The following is an 18,127-nucleotide window of genomic DNA, read 5'->3' on the forward strand; positions in this document are numbered from 1 at the left end:
TCACTTCCAAATAATTTCTACATGGCATAAAGTGAGTCATACTGTCATTGGCTGTACTGGGAAATGATGTGATGCTTGGCTGCAATGACATGAAATTGAGAAATAACCACACCTGACATCTACTGTAGGTCGACAGTCTTCACACACACTGTTACTCAACAGTTTGAATTTCATTATGACACATTGTTCTAGTTCCAGCCAGTGGTACAACGACACTTTATGAAACTGATGAAGCTGTGAAAGGAAAGTATGTGAATAAAGATGGGTCAAAGATATGAATGGAAATAAAGTAAGGTATAAAATCTTAATCCTAAAAATATTTTACATCTAATTAAATACTTATTTTGTAATTCAAATTACAATAATTAATTAAAATTACATTTGTTCTAAATAGTACAACAACTTAAAATGCCACAGACAATAATGATTTAATAATTTCTTTCATATACTGCAACACATAACCATGTATCAAACAACATCCCAACACTGAACACAGTTCTGTTTTTCTGAGCCCATAAAACACTGACTCAAGCCTCACGACTTCACAGGATCATCAGTATACTGTAGATAAGAGATGGACGTGGCTGAGTACTTGTTTCACCACTTGCAGTTAAGGGTGTGAAGGTCTATGTATTGTTCTGGGAGGGTTTCAGTACAGGTGCAGCTCAGCTGTGTCCCACATCCAGTGTAAAATGTTTTTTCTCACACAAACAGGTTGTATTTAGTGACAGACCAGAGCACAGGAGCTCTGGAAGGAAATTCCTTCTCGTCCACGTCCCAGCGAGCAAATAAAAGATGCTGTTGTCCACACCTTGTCCAAAGCATCTCCAAAACGAGGACATCCAGAAATGCTTAACAGTGAGTAGACGTTACATCATGAGTGGACAAATGAAAAACTGAAACTGCTGATGTTTAGAAACATACAGCATGAAAAGCAACTAAAACCAACTGCCTGAAGAGTAAAAAGCTAAGCTAGTCAAAAAGGTCATTCTATGGATCTACTGGTATCAGTGCTGACCATCCTGCAACAACACAGAGAGGCCAAGAGATTGTCCACAGCTCCTTTCCTGAGGAACACGTACATAAACAAATCTGCAAGAGGACTGAACTTAATAGTAACCAAAGACAGATAAGCTAATGTATTTCTAATTGTTCCGTGTAAGCACCAAATAGCAGTGGGAAGAAAAAGCACAGTGTAAATAAGAAGCACTAAGACCAAAAGGGCCACGATACGTCGTTTTTCTTCAGTGGAGACACTGCTGGTTACAGACAGAGCTTTCATGGTCCCACCCAGGGAGAACAGGAGCAGGGGATAAGGAAGAAGGACAAAGACGGCAAAGGTTGTTTCTGTGACCATTGGACCTCCCCAGTAAATGTCAGCGATGATAATGACAAGAGGAAGGGCACACACCGTGACACAGACCACCAGAGAGATCTTGATTGTTCTTCTGAAGCGGTACCACAGAGGGCAGGCAAGGACACAATATCTGTATACAAGAGAGAAACACAGATGGATTTTAAGTGTATACTATCAGAATGATAGTTTACAACTGTACAAGTATACAAGTGATCAGATGCAAGAACAGACAGTAACTTTCAATAATAAAACTAATGTGATTACAGTGACATTTCAAAATGAATGTTTCCTGTTTACGTCTTTAATCTTGAAATTAGTCATACAGCCTAAACGTGGTCACTGTGCTGTTCATGGTGTGTACCACACTCAACATGAACCACAGAAAGCTACAGAGAGAGTTGTCTGAGCAGATTAAAAATAAAAATGACACTACAGAAATTGTTTGCAATGATTTTCTAAAGGTTGTGCAACCTCTGTTTTGATTTTGAGGAAGATGTGAGTTAAGAAATTCTTCCATGTCTGTCTATAGTGATACACAGGACAGAGAGATAGTTACCTTTCCAGGGCGATGCACACCATGAAGCCAACACTGGCCATCAGACCGAAGAAGTACATTTTAAAGAAGACTAGAGAGGTGATCTGGTCCTTGGGTTCTGCTAGTCTAACAATCATGGCGCAGAGCTGAATGAGGTCAGAAATTAGAAGGTTGATGACGTAGATCGGAGCAACATGATCCTTGTTCACCTGTAAAAATCAAAAAGAGCTGTAAACATGTTGTGGAATATCTTCTCTGGCCTCCAATTCTTATTAAATGAAGCATGTTCCTTGATTACCTTTTAATGAAACGCCTAAATATTGCTGCACAGATTGGTCTAATAACTGAGTAGTTTCACTGTGTTAACTAATATTAACCTCAACACTCTGAGAGAAGGCTGCAGTCCTACAGTTCGTTTATGGTCCAATCAACTTCACAAGACTTTTGACTGCCATGGGGACACATACTGTAACTCTAAATTATGAAATTAATTTTCACTGAACATGCTGAGCATCCTGTCATCTGCCCGTTTGATGGATTAAAATCCATTACAGACAGACAATAAAACAGGTACATGAATACATGATTATAATGATGATGATACATGCAGTAAGTAAATGATGTACACACCAGAGAGTAAACAGCATACAGGGCCACTAGGTTCAAGGGAAGTCCGACAGATATGATTGTGCAAGTCACCACAACTACGCTGAATCCAGGATTTGCAGTGGTGTAGCTTTGTTCCAGCATAGTGTTTGTAATGTTGACATCTTCCATTCTTCTCAGTGAAACCTGCAGGTAGACTGAATGATCTGATGATCTCTCATCATGTTTCAATGATCTGACTAAAACTGAGGGGTATGTTCACACAAATACATTAAAAGATTCTGACACATTCCCTACAATAAAGACTAAATGTCATTTAAACTCAACACAGTGAAACCAAGTGGTGGTTATCTGTCATAACATGCAGCAGTTCTTTTTATATCTTATCTGTCAAAGCAGCAAACACCATAAATACCTCTGCGGATTTACTATATGTTGGTTAAATACATGAAATAAAAAACAAATACAATAGCTTCTGCTTGATTCTAGGGATTATTTCCTTTTGAACATGAGTCCATATGACAAACAATAAAAGCATATTCACTCCTTAAGTTTTAAGGAGTACAGTACAGTTATCATTGTATCTAGTTTACCCATAGAATAAAAACATAAAGCAACACGTACCTTATCTTTGAACTCTGGAGAACCACCACCTCAGTGTGTTTTCTGCCCAAGAGACTGCTGCTTTCTAATGTGGCAACTCATGACACATGGGAGTTTCTACATACAGTGTTTCGAAGAAAGAAAATTATTTTTCTTTTCCCAGCACTGACTTGAATACAACCTATTATTACAGCTTCTAATTACCCAAACTCTGAGTGAGGGATCATATCATAAAACCACTCTGAGTGTAGTTATGTGGCGGCAGAGGTTGAGGTAAAAGGCTTAACTGCATCTGTGCAGACCAGCAGCAGCAGCTCTTCACATCATACTGACAAAACCTGCTGATAATGTTTTTAAATAAAATTAAATTGCATTTTAACCCAGAACATTTTATGCAATCATAGCAACATAGAAATGTAAAATCGTACACTTCAACTTACAGGGAAGAAAACATAAAAATGAAGTTTTCTACAAGCCCTTTAATTTAAGAAGTGAGATAAATAGATAATACGAACTCATATTACAACCAGGAGAAACTAACCTTGATCAAATGTGTACCTACAGTAACTACATAAATCAAGCTAATGATATGTTGTCTTTGATGATGTTTGAAAAGGAGAAGACACATATGTCATGTGGTCTCTCTGTGCTGATGGGGCACGTGTTATGTTTTTTTAGAGTTTAGCCCAACAAGCTCAGGAAATTGAAAGATAAAATGTGGTTTGCTTCTTCTCACATCTGTGTGTTCTACATGTGTGAGAATGATGTGCTCCGATAAGGCTCCGGACTTATCTTGATTGCATCTCACACATCAGTGCAGATTTCAATCAGAAGGCCACCCCCTCTTCTGTTTGCAGACACATTAAAGTTAAACATGAGCAGCAAATGGACCTAATAGTTACTCATTTTAACTTTGTTCTCATTCCCAATCATAACCTTACAAAGACAACAACTGCAGTTTAAGCTTAAGCAATCTTATAAGTTCACTGCAGCCACACTGTGGCGTGGATCTAATGACCTTGGGAACGATATAAACTATGATGTGTGCTGATTATTCAATGGAAAAAAAAACAAAACAGCAACTATTATGAACACAACTCAGTAAACTAAACAGAAAGCAGCAGTGGCAATGTCTTACCTTATCTGGTTCATGGATTGTGCAACGCTGCTCATCACCCCAGGCTCAGCACATGAAACCAGACATGGCTGTGTAGGACCAGAAACTTGTGCTCACCACCACACGTCAAAGGAAACAGGAGGAGGACTTATCATCGCAGTGTGTACATACACACAAGCACAAATTAAATGCAGAAGTAATGGATGTCAGGTATCACCATGTTTGATGATCCTTCACCTGGGACAGACCAAAATTTCACAATGTTTACTCATCTGCAGACAAAAACAGAGCAGCATGAGAATCAGACAGGATGACGTGGAGCTTAATAACAAGGATAAGAGTGAACATTACAGGGCAACCTGGGCAGAACTGTTAAAACAAAGTCTATACGTCGTCTGTGGGTGAATTGGGGAAATGAGCTGCATGTACAGGAAAAGCAGAGCTAGGTTAACAATCTGGTTCAGGTGTGATGGGCAGCTGCTGCAGGGGGAATAGCAGAGACGACATCTAGTGACCAGAGAGGGGATGACAGGAAGAAAGTCTTCACCTTTATGTAACTAGTTAGCTGCCAACTAGTTTGTGGCAGCTGATACACAGTATAATATTTGTTCCCAAATACAGGTTGTTTTCTTATTCATCGTCATCGCAGTCCAGTGTCAGTTTACATAACGTGGAGCTCAACCGTGTGTCATGATCACATCTTGTTATTTTTTCTATCAAGTCACCCTCGAGTCATTATCATTGTCATCAAGCTAGTGATCAGCAACCTGTCACAAACCAGCAAAACGTTAAAATACACATGAAAATAAGGGTGCAGCTACGTTTATTGTAAAATAAATACATTTTAAACTGTAAAGTTGTAATTGTATTGTGTTGAGGTTGTTCTACAACTGTGAGGTGACTTGTGAGGAAGACAACATCAAAACAACATTAAAAATATACATTTTTACTTTTTGTTCTCTGTGTTACTTACTTATGTTGCAATGTTGCATGATTCAGTCATATTTATTAACTTAATTGTGTTTGTTGAACAGCTTTTTGCTGTTGTTGGTGTTTTTGTGTGTGTGTGTCCTGCAGCTTTTCTCTAAGTGGACAATGCTACACATTAGTGTTTTTATCTCCAAAAAAAGTCTTCACACACTGTATCTAACAGGAGGGGAGTGTACTGTGCACTACTGTATTTGTACTAATAGACCTGTGAATACACAACGATGCATCCTTAAATATACAGAACGTAGCTAACAAACAAGTACAACCTTTATTTCTTACTCTGAAGATATTTACATGTGCATTTTCAACATTTAATGAATTAAAAATCTGCCAGATACAAACCAAGTATAACATCAAAAATAAAACATTTTGAATTATGACACAAAAACAGTTTTATGGGATTTATCTTATTATTTTAAAAAATAACATCTAACAACACTTTTTGATAGATAAGAATCAATAGGTGACAACCAGGATGGTAAACATTGAAATTAAGGTGAGGTTCCCGAGTTGAACAACGGTCCAAAGACAGATTGTAGAAAAATGTCACAGCCTACATAGAATTGTTGTTAACAATGATGTTAAAATTATTCCACATAACATGATGAGGCTTATGTGATATTGACCAACAGCATAATCAAGCTGAAAGTTCATGTCTGCTGTTGAACTTTAGAGGAAAGTCTCTGTCTTCAGTCTTTTCTAGTTATTTTCTCTCCCCTCTCTTGATATGCTGACATCTTTGCTGTCAATTCTGCAACAACACATAGAAACCAAAAGCCTGTCTGCAGCTCCTTTCCTCAGGAACACATACAGGAAAGAGTCTGCAAGAGGACTGAACTGAATAAAAGTGTAAGACAGTTCACTTAAGAGACTCTTGACTGTAGCTTTATCCGCCAGAGACCAAATAATGGCGGGCAGAAATAGCAGAGTGTAAATAAGCAGCACCAAAACGATAAGTGCCACGATTCTGCGTTTTTCATCAGTGGGCATGCGGCTCGCTGTCGACAGAGCTTTAATAGTTCCACCCAGGAAGAATATGAGCAGAGGAAGAGGAACAAGGAAGAAGACGTCAAAGATGATTTCTGCGTCCAAAAAACAAGACGTGTAACAGAAATAAACCAGGAGGATGTAAGTGAGAGCAAAGGCCCAGACCACGACACAGACCCCCAAAGAGATCTTGATCGTTCGTCTGAAGCGGTACCACAGAGGACAGCCGATGACCAAGTACCTGGAAAAACAAGACAGACACATGAATGGTGTTTGAGCAGCATCAGAATCATGTAGTGATAAAATCACACATCATACATTAGCAGACAGTTACCTTTCCAGGGCAATGCACACCATGAAACAAACACTGGTCGTCACACCGAAGTGGTAGATGTAAAAGAAGATTTCAAAAGTCTTTGAGGTGGAGGACGTCGCCACTGCAACAACCATGGAGCAGAGCTGAATGAGGTCAGAAATGAGGAGGTTGATGACGTAGACTGGAGCAACATTGTCCTTTTGAACCTGTGGGAAAACATTGGTAAAAGAGAACAAAGTGAGCAAAGCACTTGCAAACAGTGTAAAAGTACAAGTCTTCACGGATGCAGGAACAAACAGAAAATAAAATGTACACACCAGAGAATAAACAGCATAGATGGCCACCATGGTCACAGGAAGGCTGACTGCAATGATTACACATGTGACCACGACCATGTGTGGTCCAGGGTTGCTGTTACTAAGATAGAAGGCTGCTGTGACATTGCTGTAATCACACCTGCTCTGTGATGTGCTGTTCAAATCCATTCTTCAAAGTGAAACCTGCAAAGGGAGCAAAATTATATCATCTGTCAAACATCAACATAACAACCAAAGCTTTCCGTTTAAAACCCATCAGAAAGGCCCAGAACTGATCTACTAACACTAAAAAGCAGTGTGTTATTGTCATTACATAAAGAAAGTAATGGTGGCTAAATCATCCATGGTGCAAACTTGATATTTCACGGTTAGGTAGTGGCCTGTGAAAAGAAAGAGCTTTGAACAGAATGACTCAAACCAACCATGATGTAAACAGAAACACATCGTGATTAATAAGTCACAGAATTGTTTTAAGTCCACTCCTTTAACTGTGTATTTCTTTTTCTCTAAGCTGTTCAGTGAGTCATTGTCATCTAACTTATATGTGAAAATAAATGTTTGTGAACTGGCTTAGAAAATTGGAACTGACTTTAAAACATTAGAGACATTTTAAAAAATCTAACTCCGACTTTGAATGTGAGACACATTGAAGCACTTCTCAAGTTGTGCTCTCACACACCTGAAGCTAGAATAAGTTCAGCTGATGAATGTGTCCAAAACTGCAAACAGATCCACAATAATACCTTAAAATGCTGCTTGATAAGCTTTTTACTTTGTACTATCAATAACATGTGACCATACACAGTAGAATACTGTATATACAACTTAGTTATAGTTTATGCATAAATGCTCCTGGAGGACAGAAAACAGATTCAAGCTCTCAGGCACAAAATGTCATTTCCTCTTCAGTGCTGCAGCCTCCACTGCAACATGTTTCCATAATAATACCCACAAATTACCGAGCTGAAGATGTTAGTGTAAGACACTGGGACAACACTTTCCAGTGGACTCAAACCACCACATAAATACTTTAATGTCTTTTGACTCTACTCACATACACAAAGACTCTGATGTGTTGGATCAGATTTCATCCTCTCTCTCAGCTACATTTGAACCAGATTCATGTTGTCACAACACACAAAGCATTTTCTCATATTTCTCATATCACTTACAAGAAGTGCTTAAAGAGTATTTCTATCTCTGAACACAGCTAAAACCTACTTATCCACTTATTTAATTAAAATTTTCGTCTTTTCTCCATTGTTCTTTCTTCCCATCATTTGTATTATTCAAATTACTTTTTGCCAATTTGTAGCTATGATCATAGTTTACAGTCAGTTTCCTCCTCTCCTTCCACTAAAGGGAGTTTTTCCTCTTCGCTGTTGTCTAAAACTTGTTCACATGGTATTGTTGGGTTTCCTATATCATTTCTTATACAACTGTAAGGTCTTAACCCTTAAACACTGTAAAGTGCCTTGAGATTACTTCTGCTGTGATTTGAGGCTATACAAATAAATTGAATTAAATTTCTCACCAGTTAAATTTGTCTTAAAGTGAAATAGAGGCAAACTGAAACTGTGATAATGTTTCCTACTGAGAGTCTAACTGGTCTGATCACAGTACACAGTTCAACAACAATCTCAAGCTGTCAACTTGTCCCAGCTTGTCTGTTCATTTACATTCCTCTTTCCTCTGCTATCTGTGCAAAACATTTACAGTATTGGTTTGATTACATTGAGAATGAGAAAAGTAATACAGGTATACAGGTATCTTACCTTTGAAAGCTGGAGGACCACAACAAGAATGTGGCTCCTTTTCCAAAGACAAAGACGCAAAGACACACTCTTATGTAGTAATGTAAGTAATGTGGCAAGTAATGACACGCAGGAGAGATGAGGATGACAAACGAGCTACGCTTCCAAGAAACAGAGAAGCAGTTTTCTGTACAGTCTGTGAATGCTGGTATTCACACTTGATGATGAGGGTGCGTGGCTTTTTTATGTTTACCTCTTCCTCTATGTTTTTCTTTCAAAATGCATCTTAATATAACAAACTTAAACCATATCTTTTGGTTTACGGTGCTTTAAACACACGCTGCAACAAGCAAAGAGAAAAATGCACCTAGAGACCTAGAGCCACAGTAAATGCAACACAATCTGTTACTGTCCAATCTGATGAGACAAAGACAGAAAGACAAAAAGTGTTGTTGTTTGTTCTGAATGCAACAAGTGAAGTGAGAAATCAGAATTCGTAGCGTTTTTAGGCAACAACACTACTGATTCTGAAATTATGTTTCTTTAAATATTCACTTAATTCACCTACAAATAGTATTATAGTAAATACTATTGTCCTAGTACAACAAATCCCATCAGTGCCAGTGATGTGTGGCTTCTTTCATGATTACCTTGCATTTCACACAGTAATTGCTCCTAATAACCCAACTCCAGAGTGTTGGAGCATGTCCAGACACAAAATATCCTCCAGGCGGAGAGTTCCCTCACTAGCTGCGACTTGTATTGGATCAGATGTTTTCTCTTTCACACCCCACAACTATGTGGGGAGGGTGATTGATTTTTGACTTGTTTTACCTGAAGGCTTTCTCATTCTTTCCTTCCCTTAATGCTAAAACAGTTTTTTTGAGGCGTGGCTCTGCCGTCTTAAACTACTTGGGCTGATGATGTTGTTGGTCGATAAAACCTAATGAGTCATTGTATTGACTCTGGGCTTTCAAAATAAACTTGCCTTGACTTGTAAGAGCTTCCTCTTGTTTCTATGATTGTCATGTCAGCTGGTTAGATCTGGGTCATATAAAGAATCAGTGTGGTCAGTGTTTGTTGTGGCACAAATTAATGAAGGGGATCTGTACTGTATACAGTCACATATCTGAAGTTATTCACAATCTGTACCTCTTGTTCATAGTGATCTTGTGCCATTTAACATCAGTAATAAACCTAAACGTAAAGGTGCAATAATAAAAGTACATCCCTTAAAAAGATAACCCACCACAAGTAAAGGTATATACAAAGTAAAAAATATTTATTTCTGAATTGTAGCTTAGCAAAAGTAAACGTATTGTAAAATAAATCAGTAAAGTTCAAATACTTCAAAGCTGTACCTAAGTACACAATTTGAGTCGGTGTACTTAATCATTCTATATTCTGCATAGTGCCATTTTGATTTACAGTGGAGTTTAATAATAGCAAACTGTTATCAGTTACTTTACTTTAATAAAATCTACTCTCCAAACATCGTTATTACAGAGTCCACGTCACCCTGGACCAGTTCACCATTGTTTCATTTGCAGTTTCATGTCACCATCTACTGGCCACGCAGACAACTGTTTGTAGCCAGTTATAAAGAAATAACTGATAACTGATGGAGCATTAATGCAACTTATTTAATGGACACAACACAAGTGTATTTGTTAATACACATACTGTAAATTAATGATGATACATCGAACAAAACATGAATAACAATAAAATGTGAAAGAGTAACTAAAAGAATATGAGAAAATGAGAAGCTCAGTAGTTCAGTGGGTTAAACAAAATCTGAAGGATGTAATGTTCCAGATAAACAACACATTGGAGCAGAAGTATCCAGATTTTTACAGCAACCAGTATTTTAATAAAGTCAAATTTAAAATGTTAATTGTTAATTTCATTAACTGCCAATGCAAACACTCTTAACCTTCATATTATGTTAAGGGTCAATTTAACCCATTTCAGTTTTTTTGTTGACCAAAGTACTGTTTATCCTTTTTTTATCTTCATGAAATTTTATGACTTTTCCTCATCTGGGGTCATGAAATGGTTTGTAAAAGATGGACACTCTAATGTGTCCTGGAATGTCTGTGCACAGTTTGTATACAAAGGTGATGTTGCGGGTCATTTTGACCCGGACACTTTTTATGTGGGTAAAAACTTGGTCAGATCCAAAATGAACATGTCTCTCTGATGTACTTAATTTTAAATAGCCTCTGAATAACCATTCAGAGCCACAGACCCAGGTATGTGTACAGGACAAGCTTTCTTGCCTTTGTCCTCGTCATGTTCTCATGTCATGTCTTTGAGAAGCACACCAAAAATGAGCTCCAGAAGGTTTACAGCTGAAGAAGTTTTATCATTGATTTTTAACTGGGATAGTGGTGAAGATGAAGAAATGTCAGAGACAGAGGATTGTTCAGAGCCAGAGGACAATGTTATTGATGATCCTGACTGCCAATTTTCCTACGATAAGGAGGATTCAGAGGAGGAGTCTGCTGCCGTCTCTACATTAGACGAAAACCAAGGACTGCAGCAAACATCATCCATGGAGGGAACATGAACATCTAAAGATGGCAATATAAAATGGTCAACATCACCACACCTAAGCCAAGGCAGACTGTCATCTTCCATTGTCATCAAAATGACTCCTGGTCTTACAAGATTTGCCGACACACTAGTTGATGATATTCAATCCGTGTTTCATATCTTCAGCTCCCCACCAATAGAGAAGATTATACTTGCCATGACTAACTTGGAGGGAAGGTGTGTATTTCAAGAGAAATGGAAGCCACTGGATCAGACTGACTTGCATGCTTATTTCGAAATTCTAGTGTCAGCTGGAGTTTACAGGTCAAAAGCAACTGAGAAGCAACTGCAAGTCTGTGGAATGAAGCGAATGGAAGGCCAATATTTTCCAATTATAATTATGTAATTGGAAAAGTCAAGTTCGTGCCATACATCCAATCTGCAATAGATCCAAAGAAACAGAAGAGATGCCAGGTCTGTCCCTCCAGAAAGGACAGTAAAACAAGCACATCTTGTGTGAAATGCAAGAATTACATCTGCAGAAAGCACACAGTTACATTATGTCCATCATGTGGACAACATTGAAAATGTTGAACACTGAAAATCTAAAACTAAACAAAATAGTTGTTACAAAAATTGTTCTGGAATTTCAAATTGTGTTGTATGTCAGTTTTTAAAATGTTTATCCAGTTGTTTAAGCTCAGTTTATTGACAGTTCTGAGTGGATTTACACAGTGCGGGTCAAAATTACCCGCAACATCACCAATGTCATTTTTTTTCAACATAATATAAGGGTTAACTCTGTCCTTGCTAACTAAACTATCTACCTGCTGTATCCACACTTCTATTCTTCTTACAACAACACAGGAAAGCCAGCAACCTTTTCATTGCTCCTTTGGCCATGAAAACATACATTAACATGTCTGCAAGAGGATTGAATAATATAAATATTGAAGTAACAACAAATAATGGAGTATCTATTGGGTCTCTCTTTATGATTGCAATTATTAAAATGATGAGGGGCAGAAAGAGCACCGTGTAAGTACACAGCACCAAAACCAAAGCTCCTACAACTCGTTGTTTTTCCTCAGAGGAGACCGATATGACAGAAGATAATGACTTGATTGTCCCAACTAGAGAGAAGACAAGAACAGGGAATGGAAGAATGAAGAAGATAAGAAAGAAAGTACCTGTGTCCAGAGAAGAGAGAAATTGGAGTGTGACTGGAACCACAGGAAACAGACATACCATGACACAAACCAGCACAGTTACTCTGATACCACGTTTGTAGTGGTACCACAGTCGCCAGGCGATGACTAAATACCTGTAAAAAACACAGACAAGATGAAATCACACATAGTTTTATTATCATGTAGCATGCTCCTGACTCCTGATTAAGCATTATGTGTAGTATGATTACAGATAACTACCTTTCCAGGGCAATGCACACCATGAAGCCAACGCCGGCCATCAAACTGAGCAATTCAAAGAAATCTAGGAACCAAAAATTCCCAGGTTGTACCAACCAAACAGACCCGCAGCAGATCTGGATGAGGTTGGAAATGAGAAGGTTGATGACGTAAATTGGGGCAACGTGATCATTTCGCAGCTGCAGGAGAACATGGTTTTAAACATTTGAAAAGGTAATAAATGTGTTAAACAAAAGCTGATTTAATTCAATTTCTACTTTACTTTAAATAATCATCTGCTCATGTTGAATTTGATGCCAAAAAGTTGAGACAAGGGCAACAAGACTGAAAAATTGTGTAATGCAAAAAGAAGAACCTAAACCCAACTAGTCAAATTAGTAACCGGTCAGTATCATTATTTGGCAAGAACAGTATCCTTGAGAAAATGGGTCTGTCAGAGGTAAAGTCGGGGAGAGGAAAATGCTGTAATGGCCATTATTTTCAGCCTTTAATTAAAAAAGAGCTCAGTATTGAAATGGAAAGAGTTGCATTAGCTCAGGAACACAGTTGTTAAAGAACACGGTTTGACATTGCTTCCATGCAAAGAAACAACCAGATTCAGAAATGTTGTGACCTTCTCTGGTCCTGGTCTCATTTAATATAAACTGTAGTGAAGTGGAAGAGTGTTCTGTGGTCTGTCAAGTAAACATCTTCATTTCCGTTTGGTAAATTATGACACTGTGATTTTCAGGCCAGAGATTGTGATGTATAACAGCATGGTTCAGTAAAAGAGTCCAGGTGCTAAACTGTGGTGCACTGTGTTTTCCCAAAGTCAGAGTTCTGTAGAAATAAGAGATAGTGCTACACAATAATGAACATGTCTCTGACCCAAGACTAAAAACTAGTCTTTATTTGATACATGCCATGTGCTGTCATTGTACTAGAAATAAAAAATAGAGCTTTTAAATTATTTGAAAATGAGAAAAATGGACTTCATTCAAACAGAGAAATATATAACTGTCAATCAAAATATACGTGCCAGATGAAACAGAGCACAGATTGCCATTGTCATAGGAAAACCAACACAGGTGACGATCCAAAGTATTATGCTCATAGAAAGTGGGATGTGTGGCACCCTTTCACTAACGCTGAAGTTTAGTGTCACATTCGTGTTGTAAGAATTCTCCATTCTTCAGTGAGATAAGTTGTTTGGGAGGAAACCTGAAGCAAAAACACATTAAGATAATATCAGTTACTGTTGGAAATAGTATCTAAAATGCTAAATTATAATTCAGTGTCCACTGTAGAAAAAGCTCACATGTAAACCAAACATCACATTTTTAACCCCCATATTTTATATGAAAACCTGTTAATTCCATTCATGTTATCAAATGTTTTTACTTATTTATCCATAGATTTAAAGTAACGCCATATCTATATGATGGAATAAAGGATGTAATATAATAATAATAATACCTTTGGATGGTGCAGGGCGACAGTTGGATATTCTGTGTGACCAATTGTAAAGTTCTGTCCAACACTACAACTTATGGTGAATATTCTGTGTGAGGACACTGAACTTTCTGATTATCTACATTTATTTTAGTTATCTAATCTAAGGAAGGCAGACATGAACATCTGTTTTGTGCTTAAGAATAAAACTCATAACTAGCAGGAATGAATAATCTGGTGAAAAAGCACCAACCAGTAATAATTTACTAGTTTATCAGTTACTGCAGGTCTTGTGTAGGAGGGGGGCCGGTGCCTAGAAGCCACTAGCCACTTAATCTGTATTTAAAAGAGCACAGATCAGCAATTGGTTTCATATTAGAACATTAAAATTGTTAATTTGGCATTGCTCTAACATGGTCTATGATTCAGTACATTCCCTGTCAGTCAGGCCTCTTTCTTTTCAACCAGTGTGCCCAGCACAACACTATGTACAGTGTTGTTTAAGTTAAAAGTTAAAGTTAAAGTTAAAACTAACCACTAATTGAGGGAGGGGAGTGGAAAGTCTTATCTGCAGACTTTATCATGATGCAGAGCCAAACCTCTGATTCAGTGATATCTGGGTATAACTGGGGTTGTTCTCTCCACAGCATGACATTAAATATTCGGTCTCTTCTTGGTAAGCTTAATCAACCCATCTGTGGTGAAAGTGGGCAAAGTTCAGGAGCCTTAAGCTGTTAAAGAAGACATCGGAGACAACAGTAATGAGAGTACGGCAAACATCCACCACAGGATACAGGTGTTACTGTGGGTATACACTGTATTTCCAAAAGGCTTCAGAAAACTGCCAGTACAATAATTAGTAACACAGGGTTAACGTCAGAAGAAGGTTATCCTGCGCCTAAAGAGAGAGTAGTGTGTCAAATGTCAAGCAACACAAATAAACTCTGATGTGTGAAGAAATCATAATATAGACACCTGAGAACACGTGGTCCACAATTCATGAGACCATATGTTGTATAGGACACTAAACTTATTTATAGCATAATGGTGCTGCTGAAGAAATTCTGCAGCTTCACACTGGTTTCTACAGTTCGGTCTTTTATTTCTAGGAATTATGAAAAATGAAAGCTGGTTATCTACATTTACTAAGATGACAAGTTGTCATGCAGTTTGTGCTGTAACTGAAAGTGCGGTGACATTTTGATGATGTCTACTCTGAATAACAGGCCAGGAACTTGTAACATACTGGGTTTTTTTTCACATTAGGAAGGAGAAAAATAACAATATCAGTCAATTCTAGTAAAAATCTGTCCTGCTGTGTTTTTTCTTGTGTTTCTTGCGTCAGCTTTAATTTTACATCACATATTTCAAATTTGAGTTCAGGCTTCTCTTTATTTGCTGTTTTATTAACACGAAGGAGATGTTGAGTGTTTTGGAGCGTGATACAACAAACATCAAGACGAAAACTAAATATTTTAACTTACATTAAAAAGTACAAAAAAAAAAAAAAAAAACTCAATACCGATTTGCTTCATAGTCAGAGAGAAATGCAAAACAAACACTGAGGTAGCTGGAATATCATCAGATACAGAATATTTATGAAATATTTCAGAATATTTCTAAAACTCTAAACATGGATGTGTTGCAGTTTATGCAGTGGTTCTGCTGTGTGTAGGAGGGAAGTTTATGTTGTAAACAGTGAGTTGACTTAATAAAAGACATGGAGTGACCCAGGCGTTGAGGAGCGGCCAGTTTACCATTCTCCTGTTCATGTAAACATGACCACATTTACCTGAAGAGATGAAGTTCTGAAGCATCCTGGTCTAAACAACCTCCCCTTTCTCATTTATCTGCCGAGTGAAAGTCGACTGTCTACTGATGATCTGTTGTTTCGATTTCGTATTTTCCAGCCACAGGGCAGATGATCTATGGTCCCTTTCCTCATAAAAACATACAGAACTAAATTTGCAAGGGGACTGAACTGGATCAAGGTGAAAGACGTGCCGTGAAGGAGAGAGTTAAATGTTCTGCAGAATGATAAAATGATGGTGGGCAGGAACAGCAGGGTGTAATTAAGCAACACCAGAATCAAAACTCCCACAATCCGCTGTTTTTCCCTGGAGTGGACGGCGATGGAAGCGGACAGGGATTTGAGGGTCCCCACCAGGGAGAAGACGAGCACAGGGAAGGGGAGGAGGAGGAAGATGGAGAAAAGGATAATTGAATAGATGAAATCAGGTGCCAGGCTGATGAAAAGGATCGTGACTAAAGAGAGGGTCCAGACAATAACACAGACCACAAGAGAGACACGGATGGTTCGTCTGAAGCGGTACCACAGCGGCTGGGAGATGACCAAGTACCTGCAACACAAGACAGAGCGAGAGTGTGAATATAGGCACATACTGTACACTGTGTGTCTGTTGGTGACTCAGATGTATCTAAAGACAAGTCTAGGGTTCAGATACTGTACCTTTCCATAGCAACACAGACCATGAAGCAAACACTGGTCAACACACCAAAGACGTAAATGAAGCAAGTGATGTTGTTGAGCTGCTGACTCTTGGTTTGTGTCACCCAGATGATCATGCAGCACAGTTGAATGAGGTCCGAGCAGAGGAGATTGATGACGTAGATAGGAGCAATGTGGTCGTGTCGCACCTGCAGGAAAACGATGACGTCAGCTCAAGATCCATCACCATCACAAACTGAACATATTATTAAATCACACAATCCACACACCATGGAATAAAAAGCATAGATGGCCAGTATTGTCAAAGGGAAGCCAGTGCAGATGATGATCCATCTCGTCACATGTAAGACAGATTGAATATCAGAACTTATGCTGCTATCAGAGCTGTTTTGAGAGACGCTGGTAAAGTTAAAGATGTAGAAGAGGTCAAACTTGCTCCATAGGGTGATGTTACAGTAGCCCTGATAGTCCGACAACGTGCTGTTGTAGCTCTCATACATCAAGGGGCCGTCGTCCATTCTTCAGAGTGAAGCCTGTTGAGAGTAAGTCATGAAAAAGCAGAATGGTCTTTTAGTTGATTGGCTTAATATCACTATTAATGAGTAGTCGCGACCGCCCGTCTCTGGACTGTGGGACCCAGAGAAAACCCCTCAGGCATGGGGAGACCTCCACACAGAAGGGTCCTAGAGCTGATCACAACTCCACTGTGCTGCCTTTCAACAATCTACTGTCAAAACTATATATACGTATATTATGTGTACTCCTACTCTCTGTTATGACTTTGTCCCCTGTAATTCTTTAGTTAGGACTTTGAAAACACTACAACTCTGAGACAACTTTCAAAAACAATATTGTCACAACACACAAAGTCATTATTTCTAGGAAGAGTATAAACAAACCCCCAATAGATTCACGTCGGGCACGAAAACATAAAACAGAAACAGTTCTAGTTCTTTGTACATTTCTAATCGGCACCTTGTTGTTTTATTTAACTTATGTGTTGATCAGGTGTTTTTTTACTTTTTGGTATTTTACTTAGTTACTACTTATATTGTTAAAATTGCTTTAAGGTGAGAGACTAAACAAAACTATCAAATGAGATGTCAATCAGTTTAAATATACAGTACTTCACACTACTTTGTGTCACACTGTCTTACGCTGGCTGCCTGATCTCACAGATTATGTTCACTTCTTACAGCTGTTGAACAGTGTTTCCTCTGTTCTGTTTTTAATCTCAACACATACAGTCATACATGCTACACTACTTATAAAGTGACACGGTCACTGCCTTGACTGTGGTATCTTGATAAAAATAAATAAATAATAAAAAAAACAACTTTACCTTTTCAAGCGGCAGGATGACAACTTGATTAAGTTCCATGTGGAAGTAAAGGCAAAAGTTCTGCCCTCTGTCTTCCACAGTGTACAGTAAATAACATGCAGCAGGTTTCTATTTTTAAAAAAGGAGAGTTGTGTGTTGTGGGATTTGAGATGTTGTGATTTGACATAGTAGGGATGTCCCTGTTAGAAGGCATGGTCATTTCATCATTGCTCCACTGCAAGTTAAATGTTTAGCATTAAAAATAGTTATTAGTAAGAGTAAACTGGTACAAAGAAGACACCAGTAAAACGATCAAACCTCATTTAAATATGGCTGAATCCAACAATCAAGCAAT

The 18,127-nt window shown here is 38.2% G+C and overlaps 3 protein-coding genes across 5 annotated transcripts; all 3 read right to left on the bottom strand.

Moving 5' to 3' along the window:
• Nucleotides 1–123: 123 nt before the first annotated feature.
• Nucleotides 124–4,503, bottom strand: LOC113158295 (ovarian cancer G-protein coupled receptor 1-like). 2 transcript variants are annotated; one of them, XM_026354086.2, is made up of 5 exons: nucleotides 4,240–4,503; nucleotides 3,123–3,218; nucleotides 2,523–2,684; nucleotides 1,914–2,101; nucleotides 124–1,487 (listed from the first exon to the last, which is right to left on the bottom strand). In XM_026354086.2, exons 3-5 carry the CDS (start codon nucleotides 2,667–2,669, stop codon nucleotides 986–988), a joined length of 837 nt encoding a protein of 278 aa, XP_026209871.1. In that variant the 5' UTR covers nucleotides 2,670–2,684; nucleotides 3,123–3,218; nucleotides 4,240–4,503; the 3' UTR covers nucleotides 124–985. The 2 variants fall into 2 exon arrangements, with proteins under 2 accessions (XP_026209871.1, XP_026209870.1); XM_026354085.2 differs by having other exon boundaries at nucleotides 3,123–4,503.
• A 950-nt stretch (nucleotides 4,504–5,453) lies between these two features.
• LOC113158027 (G-protein coupled receptor 4-like) lies at nucleotides 5,454–9,403 on the bottom strand. Of its 2 annotated transcripts, none has more exons than XM_026353685.1 (4): nucleotides 9,233–9,403; nucleotides 6,829–7,011; nucleotides 6,530–6,717; nucleotides 5,454–6,436 (listed from the first exon to the last, which is right to left on the bottom strand). In XM_026353685.1, exons 2-4 carry the CDS (start codon nucleotides 6,994–6,996, stop codon nucleotides 5,908–5,910), a joined length of 885 nt encoding a protein of 294 aa, XP_026209470.1. In that variant the 5' UTR covers nucleotides 6,997–7,011; nucleotides 9,233–9,403; the 3' UTR covers nucleotides 5,454–5,907. The 2 variants fall into 2 exon arrangements, with proteins under 2 accessions (XP_026209470.1, XP_026209469.1); XM_026353684.1 differs by lacking the exon at nucleotides 9,233–9,403 and adding an exon at nucleotides 8,604–9,213.
• A 5,340-nt stretch (nucleotides 9,404–14,743) lies between these two features.
• Nucleotides 14,744–17,878, bottom strand: LOC113158076 (ovarian cancer G-protein coupled receptor 1-like). Its single transcript, XM_026353751.1, has 4 exons — nucleotides 17,794–17,878; nucleotides 16,721–16,984; nucleotides 16,452–16,639; nucleotides 14,744–16,341 (listed from the first exon to the last, which is right to left on the bottom strand). Exons 2-4 carry the CDS (start codon nucleotides 16,967–16,969, stop codon nucleotides 15,828–15,830), a joined length of 951 nt encoding a protein of 316 aa, XP_026209536.1. The 5' UTR covers nucleotides 16,970–16,984; nucleotides 17,794–17,878; the 3' UTR covers nucleotides 14,744–15,827.
• Between the last annotated feature and the right edge of the window lie 249 nt (nucleotides 17,879–18,127).

The sequence above is a fragment of the Anabas testudineus genome, chromosome 15 (genome assembly GCF_900324465.2).
Source record: "Anabas testudineus chromosome 15, fAnaTes1.2, whole genome shotgun sequence".
Taxonomy (NCBI): domain Eukaryota; kingdom Metazoa; phylum Chordata; class Actinopteri; order Anabantiformes; family Anabantidae; genus Anabas; species Anabas testudineus.

What these genes read in the sequence shown, in the direction of transcription:
- LOC113158295 (XM_026354086.2), bottom strand. Translation starts at nt 2,669, where the DNA reads ATGGAAGATGTCAACATTACAAACACTATGCTGGAACAAAGCTACACC. An exon ending in TGTATGCTGTTTACTCTCTG is followed by an intron (nt 2,102 to 2,522) that starts GTGTGTACATCA and finishes TGATTTTTACAG; the next exon opens with GTGAACAAGGATCATGTTGC. An exon ending in GTGTGCATCGCCCTGGAAAG is followed by an intron (nt 1,488 to 1,913) that starts GTAACTATCTCT and finishes TCTTGTATACAG; the next exon opens with ATATTGTGTCCTTGCCTGCC.
- LOC113158027 (XM_026353685.1), bottom strand. Translation starts at nt 6,996, where the DNA reads ATGGATTTGAACAGCACATCACAGAGCAGGTGTGATTACAGCAATGTC. An exon ending in TCTATGCTGTTTATTCTCTG is followed by an intron (nt 6,718 to 6,828) that starts GTGTGTACATTT and finishes GTTTTCCCACAG; the next exon opens with GTTCAAAAGGACAATGTTGC. An exon ending in GTGTGCATTGCCCTGGAAAG is followed by an intron (nt 6,437 to 6,529) that starts GTAACTGTCTGC and finishes TTGTTTTTCCAG; the next exon opens with GTACTTGGTCATCGGCTGTC.
- LOC113158076 (XM_026353751.1), bottom strand. Translation starts at nt 16,969, where the DNA reads ATGGACGACGGCCCCTTGATGTATGAGAGCTACAACAGCACGTTGTCG. An exon ending in TCTATGCTTTTTATTCCATG is followed by an intron (nt 16,640 to 16,720) that starts GTGTGTGGATTG and finishes GTTTTCCTGCAG; the next exon opens with GTGCGACACGACCACATTGC. An exon ending in GTCTGTGTTGCTATGGAAAG is followed by an intron (nt 16,342 to 16,451) that starts GTACAGTATCTG and finishes CTTGTGTTGCAG; the next exon opens with GTACTTGGTCATCTCCCAGC.